The 10,343-nt window shown below is 35.5% G+C and overlaps 1 protein-coding gene across 6 annotated transcripts in view; it reads right to left on the reverse strand.

The window, feature by feature from the left end:
* LOC109480938 (lethal(3)malignant brain tumor-like protein 4) overlaps positions 1 to 10,141 on the reverse strand; it is a 28,999-nt gene extending 18,858 nt beyond the window's left edge. For all 6 annotated transcript variants that reach the window (XM_019783363.1, XM_019783358.1, XM_019783362.1 and 3 more), the window contains exons 1-2: positions 10,071 to 10,141; positions 1,852 to 2,012 (exon numbers count right to left, since the gene is read on the reverse strand). In XM_019783363.1, the coding sequence (XP_019638922.1) occupies positions 1,852 to 1,969 (118 nt within the window). In that variant the 5' untranslated portion in view covers positions 1,970 to 2,012; positions 10,071 to 10,141. The remainder of the gene's footprint in view (positions 1 to 1,851; positions 2,013 to 10,070) is intronic.
* Positions 10,142 to 10,343: the final 202 nt, after the last annotated feature.

Genomic DNA, 10,343 nt, shown 5'->3' on the forward strand with positions numbered 1-10,343 from the left:
AAACGTTATTATTTTTTTTTTNTTTTTTTTTTAATTTTTTTTTATTCGTTTATCTAAGAGATGTACAAAGAAAAAGGAAAACAGTGTGGCAAGCCCCTCTTAATACAAATATACTAATACACAGAATACATATTTGTACATATTTGACATTTTACGAAGAATGTTTGTCTCGAAAATCATGAAAATAATACATTACTGAAATAAGGTTTCTTATTCAATGCTGTACTCTTATAGATGTCATATTTTGCAGAGAGTAAACAGTGGTTCAGGTATCTATTTTTTTCCATCTTTTCAATTATACCATACAATATAACAATTTTTGTTAGTGCGATATGTTCAGAAAAAGTGTCGAGCCACCATAGGCGAAAGTCATCCCAAAATTTAGTAACATAACAACAATCCACAAATAAGTGACTTAGATCTTGTTTACTATCGCAAAAAGGACATTTGTCCGAGTCTTTAACTCTAATTTTCTTTAAATAACAATTTGTCGGCAAAAATCTGTGTATTATCTTATACTGAAAATACTGCAATTTAACATTCTTAGTACATATGAAAGGTAGTAAATACACATTTTTTAAGTTGTTTTCATGTTCAAAAGTTTTTAACAATTCGTCTTGGCCCGTTGGGGGTTCAAATGTTTGTTTTAAATACATGTCATACAACTGCTTACAAGAAAAAGTATGTGAAGCGATGGTTTCTTCCACCGAGTTATCAAGCTGATCCTTCTTTACTGTATCTTTCCAAATATTAGGAATAGCTGATTTCAGGCTAGAATATCTAAGCATATCCAAAGGTGTAAAAGTTATTTCATATTTCTGAGCCAGCTCACCTAATGTCAGGAAGTTACCATCACTTGACATAACATCACATATTTTCAAAATACCAGCTTGGCACCACCGGCTGTGCAATACAGATTTCCCGCCTACTAATATATATCTATTGTTCCAAATAATTTGTTTACTTATGTCGTCTTTAGATTTGGGAACTGATTGCACAATCGACTGCCACGCCTGCAATACTTGACAGTAGAACATCGGTAAATTAGACAGTTCTAAACATGATGTATCAAAGTTACATTTAAATAATAGTTCCCCACCCCACTTACTAAACATATATGCACAACTTTCACTTTTCTCAAGTTTCTTAATCCATGTCGCCTTAAGGGCTTTACATTTAATAGAAAAATCCACCATGGTTAGACCACCTTGGTCTTTCTTCCCTATCACCGTCTTCATTTTCACCTTTGGCTTTTTTTCATCCCAAATAAATTTAAAAATATACCCATTTACTTTCTCTGGAAAGCCAACGGGAACCGGCAAAACCGTACAATTATAAATAAGTTTAGAGATACCAAGTGTTTTAACCAGAACAATTCTCCCAATTGTAGTTAGGTCTCTTGTCCTCCATACATTTAACAGTTTCTCCATTACTTTCAGGTGATGATCAAAGTTCAACTTATCGCAGTCTTCCTGGTTATATGAAAAATATGTACCTAGTGCATATATAGGCCCCCGTGGCCAGAGCACATCCAAAGGCTCATCAATCCTATGTCTGTTGGATCCCATCCACATAGCTTTTGTTTTTTTCTTGCTGACCTCCAAGCCACTACATAGTTTAAAATTTTCTAAAATGTCTAGTAAGTTTTTAGCAGAGTTTTCATCTTTAACAAGGCCAGTTAAATCATCAGCATACATGGATAGTTTTCTCTTACAGCCATAGATCGATAAACCTTCAACAGAGGAATCGGCCCTTATTCTTGAAGCTACTACTTCTATCACTAAGTTAAATTTATTTAGCTCATTTATTTAACTCAATGAAACGAATATAGCAGAGAACAGAAATACGTACCTGGTCTAACCACAGTTAAGTTCGCAGGTTTGAGGTTGACAGGCTCCAGCTTGACTTTCTTGGGTGCAGAGGGCTGCAGCTCCGCCTGGCTGGTGGGAGGGGGTGTGTTGGTTGCCATAGCGATGGTATATCACAGACAAAACACCTTTAGATTGAATCACCTGCAGGCAACAGAAGGGAGGAATAAAATAAATCATATGTTCTAGCAGGACAAGCCAAAAATGATAGGTTTAAGAGAAAAAAATTCATCAGGGATTTTAATTTCCAAATCCAAGGCACTAAAATGTTTTATTTTAATTTCTTCAGAACAAAACTTGTCTGTGTTTTCCACATAGCTATCTAGTCAATATCACTGGCTGTGTCATAAAAATATCAGTAGTATGAAAATAATATTTCAAAGCTTTGTGAACTATGAATAGAATTTAGTGAAAGTCGATTAACACATTGAAAGACTCAAGCCAAGGTTGCTAAAGAAATTCTACACTTCTTGCTTGTCATGTATGAAAACTACTGCCTTTTATATGTCTACTGCAAGAATTACATCAGTTCTGTTTTCCTCAACACTTAAGGAAATGCTTCAGAATTGATGCATTACTGAAAACAGATCTGATAGAAACCCTGGAGCGAACATTCCATTAGCATTGCTGGAGTTTGATTTCTTGTTGAGATTTCAGGCATGTTTTTCTTGTGGAGAATAGCTTAATCTAAAGGAAACAGTCTGGTTTCACACAGCATAGCCTTACACGTTAGTTACAATAAAATAAGAACCAGGCCTGAATAATAATTGTACTTTGTACTATGTATAGATCTTGAAGGTCAGAAGTTCGATGATCAAAGTAATATGGATATCTCTGGCCATCTGGCACTATAAATTATTTATGTAACAGTGCAAAAGACTGACTTCACTTGCCACTGACTCACAAATGTACAAGAAGGTCAACTTGAACAGGAACTATGTTATGTGGGCAGATACATTCCTTTAATTTTAGTACCTTCCATTCTTTTGAAGTCATTATTGTCCTAAAAAATGCAACCAAATAATTCTGGGCCTTTTATTTATGTTTTTTTTTTATAATTTTAGCATTTGAAAACTAAAAATGCTAGAGCTCATGGTACATTTTTGTATCTGCATAGTTGGAAGATAAACCTAGAAAATTAGTCTTTTGTAGGACTGTATACTGTAGATCACAAAATATTTGTGGTGGTTTATGTAAATTTTTGTGGTGACCTCCTACTGCGAAGTCATAACACCGTGTTTTGTATTCCTTCTACGATATTGAATTGTTTCAACCACAAATTTCAAACACTGTGAGAACATCCTTTTACCTTCTACTGCAAAATAAAACAAATGCATTTACAATATGCTTATGTGCTTTGCCCTTTGACTTTATAGACAATCAAATACCATCTACACATAATGTTTTTCAGGGAACCTGGCATGGAAAGAATCTATTTACTTTAAAACCTAAATAATTTCTCAGTGACTATTTTGACAACTGTCATTTCACATCTGGGCTTATAGAACTGGTAACAGAGAAATGTGAGCAAAAACTGTCTCAACTTGTATTCCGTATTCTTCACTTTGATAAAGAATAAGAGCTCAGCATTCGAACACAATTGCTAATAATTTGCATAAGGTCTTATTCTCACATTTATTATTATTATATATATTCAGTTTTTATCGTCTTGTTGGTGGAGGTCACGTGACCTTGCAAAATAAATGACACCTGAAACACAGTTGGGTTCGACTGATTCCCCAGAGAGGGCAATTATGTGGCAATTATCTCATAGAAAATGTTTTTCACCTGGTGTTTAGTAGTCATAGCATTCGTGGGCGCAAATAGAGTTAAATATTGAGAAAAGGGGTTCAAATCTTTTCTATGGATAGCTTTCAAACCTTTATTCTTTTTCTGCCACCAATAAGGTCACTCATGGGGCTTGTTTTTTCACTATTTATAAATGGTGAAAGTGCAAAATGATGATTTTTAAAAGTGGGCGTGAATGTCAATCACATGAAGATTAATGTTAATATAGAATATTTTCAGTCCTTTTAAAAACAATTTACTATGTTCCCAGCAGGAAAACGGAATACATGTACATGTTTCAACACAAATCATGCATATCATAAAGTGTGAATGAATAACAAAATTGTGGGTGTACATGATCAATTTCTCATATAATTCATATGTGACTGTTACGAGGATGAAATCACCCATGGAGTTAGTATTCCTGACCATCCTTGTTTCATAAGCTAAAGCTTCTATCTAATTTAAAGCTTCTATCCAATGCTTCTATCTAAAGCAAAATTTCAAGTTGAAAAGCCAACAAATTTTACAATCACAATGCCGTGTTCTTTAAAAAGACAGTAGCACATAAAGTTCTAGACATAATCTGTTTATCAAGCATCTATCATCTGAAATGTTAAGAATTCTCACCTGAATCTTTTTATACTGCCTTTCCCAAAACAGTCCTACAGCCTGTGCTAACTACAGTATGCAATGAAGGAACTGACGTCACAGAATGATGTCTTAATGGTGACACGCCTCTTAAAATGGTTTTCAACTTCTCTACACCTAATTTGAATTGTCACATATCACACAAATTATACTGTTTTGATAAAATTCCATATTCACTTCTTGACACTTATCTCAACATTGATGATTTTTAAAAAAATGCATTTTTGAATGTGAAATGATGCTGTTAAGTGTACCTTGGCCTTATGTGATTACTAGGTGTGTCAAAGGTTAGCCGACACAGACTGTGTTATTCCAGGGTCAAGTCTAGCCTGAGGCATCAGCGCCTCACAAATAAAAGACCAAGTCAGATGAGAATGATTAGGCAGGATTTAGAAGTAGATATATTAAGTACTTAAACACAGTTAACCAGGTGCTTCGTGACTTATATTGTAAGGCATAATGCAGCAAAGTCAAATGACTTCTCACCTAAATCAAATACATGTAGTTGTGTAAGAGTTTTTGTGTTTCAAAAGTTTGAATAATAGGTTGAAACAAACTCTGACTTTTTTTAGGTAGCCTGATACCTTTCAATGGTACATTGTAAATGAATTGGTTTATTCATAACAGATATATGATAGAAATTTTCTATGTTAGATATGTTTTATTCTTTTGCTCATGATTACAGTACAGTACATTATCACTAGCACTCTGTGTACAACAATGGCTTATAGTGTCTAAGGTTCCTTGGAAAACCTTTTTAAAAGCTTAAGCAAATTTATGGAAACTCTACATTCCCTAAAAGCCTTTTGAGTGTTTGGGAAAATACAAAATGTAAATGACACATAACTGTGACAGAAACACTTCACAAACAGGTGGAGGGTTTGTAGTTGATATTTTCAATGTGAATGCACATGTTGTATTTGAAAACTCTGGCTGCTATAACATGTGGTGCTGGTAGGTTTACTAATTACAACAACACAAGCTGGTCATGGTATGCAAGAATTAAATCTACACTAATCTAAGTTCTGTTACTTACAACTTACAATAGTTCCTTTGTGAACCATTTCCTTCCACAAATTTCATATTTATGCAGTGCTTCAGGTTTAGTTTTCTCTTAATTAGTTGGTATACAAAAGCACTGAAACAAATTAATTACATGAAAAAATGCAATGTAAGCTAGTATCAACTGTTCTTTAATGAAAGCTATAATCTAGTGCTAGATGTACACAAAAGTGTTGTTCGTAAAACAATGACACGACGGCTCTGGTATGTTGACCTTCCCTGTTTCAGTGACTGACGTCACAGTGTGTGCACAATATTGTGTGTATAATTGGCAGGGCACTGCCTAGTGAAGCATGCTACCATACTGGACAAAATGTTAGCAGTCTGAGAAGCTTAACAATTCAATCAAACATAATTTTCTTGCCCAATCCAAATCAAGCAGGTAAGGTGGATGGGTGCAAACATTCATCTCATGCATGATTTCACGGTTTGGTGCTACTAAGGGCATTGCAATGACTTACTTAATGGCCACCTATTGAAAGGCAGTATATCTCATGGGTCGATTGGCTTGGAGTGTAGATTCTAGATCCAGAATCTCTGGCTGTGTCCCGAAAGTGAAAAAATAAGCCACATCATTTTTCTAGACTTACAGTTTAACTTTTAGTGGTCTATATTTCATACATTCCCCATCAAGACATCAACAAACTTGCCTGGCAGCATTTTCATCTTATTTTCACTATGTTTATTCAAAGTAAATGGTTTGTAATAATCATTTTCAGGCAACAAAAGATTGATGACTATGGGGGAACATTGTCGTATCACATATCGTAAAATTATCACACCAGTCTCTTTAATATGTTAAACTTGTTCATGTGGTGATGTGAAACAATGATCACTTAAGATTTGTTCCACACAGCAGTACATGTATGTAGGGGTGTTATGGGAAGGTAAGTTAGGATGAAAACCCTTTATTGAACCTCTTCACTTAAATCCATCTTCCCAGGTCTCTTGACAAAGATAGATCTCCTCAGGCATTCTGTATACAATACATTTACTTCAAGAACTGATCCTAAATCATAGTGTGATACGTTAATCTACTTTTAAGAAAACCATGGAAGATAAAAATGGCACTATTAATTGTAGACACAAATACATTAGCCTGAATTACATGTAACACCACACCCAAGTCGTCACAGCGTGTTGTAAGCAGACAATTAAACAGCAAAAAAACAACAACAGTAAAACAACCTGGAACATAAGATATATCTATCGTCTTGAAAGTTGTGATATAGAAATACACAAAAACATTTGACCTTTTATTTCTTTCTTGCTTTCTTTCTTTTTCTACCATCAAAAGTAAGATTTCTATATAAAAGTGATATTGGTCTGGACTGGTTGCATTATGCCCAGGTTTTAGAGAAAATATTTGTCAGTCATTCTCTCAAAAACTGCAGAGGAACAATTTTTTAAAAAAACTATAAAATAGATAAGCAGAATGGTGGATTAAAACAGCAGCAGCAATCCTTATTATCTAGACTACATGAAACCGTACAGCATTTGGTCATTTCAATCCCTTTTTTCATTACTGGTCTGGAACCTTGAATGAACAAAACGCCCATTCACCCTTTGTCTAGCCCAATCTTTTGTGCCACAATACCACATCAGTGCTTGATGTTCTCTCAGTGCAGATAAAAAAAGTTTTCCATATGCTATATATTAGAATACCTGAAGTAAATGTACATGGACAGCCCTAAATAATACAATGTTTCGTTATGTTGAAAGTATTTGTGTATATTTCATAACTGACAAAGAGTCCTTCAAAATGTGACACACCCTAAAGCTCTAATAATAATGGCACCATGGTCACAATATGGTTCAAGAGCACAAAGCCATTGCATTGTGTGAAGTGTTTTGCACCTGTTGGTCATAATTTATAACATTCCCCTCACGATCACACCTATTTAACAATGAGTTTAAACAATAGGACACCCTTTTCTAGGTTTTGTGAACATGTAGTTACTGTAAATCACTTTATATTCGCAGTAGTATGTTAGTGGTCTGAGAAAAATGGACATGTTCGTGAAACTATGTTCGCGGTGGCGGCATGTGCAGCAAAAAGAAAGTCGGCAAATTATTTGTTCACAATAATGAAAAGTTCATGGTACACAAGTGACCGTGAAAAACGCGAATATAAAAGTACCACAAAAAATGATGATTTACCTGTCACCAGACATGGAAAGTTGATATGGACCGTGGAAAAAGACTAATAAAACATAACTTCTATAACAATGTCGTTTGCTGTAAAAAATATATCATGTACATGTACCTTTCCTCTTGCTACATTGCTGTTTTTTCCATCAAAGTTGAGAGGAAGACTTCCTGTTTACTTTTTCTCCAAGCAGCTTTCAGTTCGGGGTTATTTTGCTGCTTTTATCTTGTGGCCCTTTCTATGATTCAATGTTTCTTTATAAGTTAAGTCACAAATTCTTTCATTTTCCTTTCTTAAGAAGATTCTCTTTGACACGAATCATAGTTAAGGCTGGAAAAAAACACTGAAAAAAAACAACAACAAAATAACTTGCAACTGAAACATGAGTGGAAAATATTGTTTACTAACATAGGACCAAAAGAAGGACTTAGAGTTGGACTCAGTTTTCCTGTTAACACATGATAGAGAAGGCTACATGGAAACAAGTGTGTACTGTTTTCTCACTGGCTGTATGAAAACTGATACCAGAAACAAGGGTTAATTACCTTAGAAGTTCACCAACAATTTAACATTTCACTACAAATTTAAGGACAAATCAACCATCTGGGATTATGGAACATGCTAATGGTGGTGGATTTTCTCCTGTGTGAGCAAAAAGGGCCTTTTTCTCAGGAGTTAATAAGTACTGATCTGCTAGTAGTGTAACAAAAGTGTTTTGTGAATCTACTGGAAGGGGTATACTAGTACTCATTATATTTATAATATCATATAATCTTAGTCACAGCGTTTAGTCTGGAACATTACTGCTGTTTAAAACACTACAATTTTTTTATATGCAAATACCCTGACGTTTTGTTGTTTCCAAAACAGACTGAGAAAAACCAATGATGTTGCTTGTACTTTCCTCTTGGGTGTTGGGTGGGGTGGCAAAATAGTACTGCACTTTGTAATAAGTTCATTTGTCTTGTTCCCCTTTGAAGTTCCCATTTTTCTGAGACATGTTTACATCAAATCAATCCATGTTCGGAAAGGAAAAGATAAAATCCAACCCTTTCTAACTCTTTTCCTAGCGGAGAGAGCAAATTAACTATCTAACAACGAAGTTTAAAACAAATTTTCAAAAGAAAAAAGTGTTAGACCTGCCCATTGCCCATCAACAATATCATACATTCCATTTCCGATGACCTTTCTCGCAGATAAAAAGCCCTTGAAATGTCAATCACCCACTGCACTTGTGTCTGTTGTGTGCATTATAAATTTGGTGTCACACTGCTGCTCGAAGCAACTTGATTCGACTCAAAATTTTTCATAATACTTTTTCAAAACTTAAGTCATTTCAAATTGAGGCCTAGGCCAGAAATAAGAAAGAGATGTGCACCATATGAACAGGCCCACCCCCACCTATGTTCATCAGGTGAATGGTTTCTCCCTGAAGACCCTTCACCTTTATGCAAATGACTGGCCCAAATTATGTCCTAACCAGCCTCTGGGGGTCTCTGACTACACAAACTACTTTTTGCAGGTTGACTTGTTTCAAGAATATCTGAATAGAAAAATGTTCATTTCTTTAGAAACCCCATAGAATTCCAAATTTGCTTCATTGTTTTTCCCTTATAAACACTTTAATAACCCACAGAAAAAGAAAACCTTGTGTAAACATAAGTGATGTTAGTATTGTCTAGGGACCAAAATGTGGTGACCAAAGTTGACCTGATCTACCCTCCATTCATTCTTTCTTCTTCTACCTTTACGAATCAGGACATGCAGTATGGCTAAAAACACAATCCAACTTCACTTATTCGTTTCTTCTTCATTTTCCACCATGTCTTGACGGAATGGGGATGTTTAGAAGCTGTTTTTTCGCGCTGCAAAAACGTGGCATCGAGGTGAAACACAATCTGCACCCCCAAAAATGGCGACACGAACACTGCGGGCAAAAACAGCACTGCGTGGCGCAAAACTTCCGGTAAAACTCGAGAATTCCAACGGTCAAACCGGCCCAAACCACAAAAATCGCACTCCTATGAGTATTCGCAAGCATTTGGTCACATATTTAGATGTCTGATTGGGGTAAAACGAACGTAGATCGCGACTTTCTTGCTTACGAAGTGTCCTCGTGCAAGTTTGGGGGATGGGCATTCAAACCTCCATTTCCTCTCAACACGGAAAACACACCAGCGATCGGAGAAAGCGAGAAAAACATAAATTAGCGGACAAACAGACAGATTACAACACCTTAGACTCTTAGCCCAACAACTTTTCCATATGTTGAAAGCAAATTTTGAAGGTCAAGTGTTACTTAATGTAAGAAAATTGCACTTTGTTCCATGCACGTCACTCAAAAGTCGAAGCGAAAGAAAATGTTCGTCAACGCTGGAGAAACAACATTACCATCGGTAAAAGGTCTAAATTTTCGACTATTTTTCGGGTAAAGCTGTCTGACAACTGAATAAAAGTAAAGAACAAATACTTGTCTTTCGTTCTATATGCTTTCTGAATGGGCAAATTTTAGTTCCTGCTCCGGAAATAAGGAAAAAGTAAGATTTTCTCACCAGTTTTTCCCAAGCGCCATTAGAGCCACATTCGGATGAAGGCCCGTAGAACGCATGCTCAAAGGGCTCTTCCATCAACATTTCTCCCTCCCGCATGGAATTTGATACGATGCTCTGGCGTCAGTCCTTGGCACAAATACCAACATCAAATGAAACATAAATGTATTGATCTTTTCCATACTTCTCCAATGTACGGAAAATAAAGTATCGATGCAAAAACTCAACTATAGTTTCCAAGACGGAAATCTTTGAAGAGACCAACGATTATAATCA

Source organism: Branchiostoma belcheri, unplaced genomic scaffold (genome assembly GCF_001625305.1).
Source record: "Branchiostoma belcheri isolate BF01 breed outbred unplaced genomic scaffold, Haploidv18h27 scaffold53, whole genome shotgun sequence".
NCBI lineage: Eukaryota > Metazoa > Chordata > Leptocardii > Amphioxiformes > Branchiostomatidae > Branchiostoma > Branchiostoma belcheri.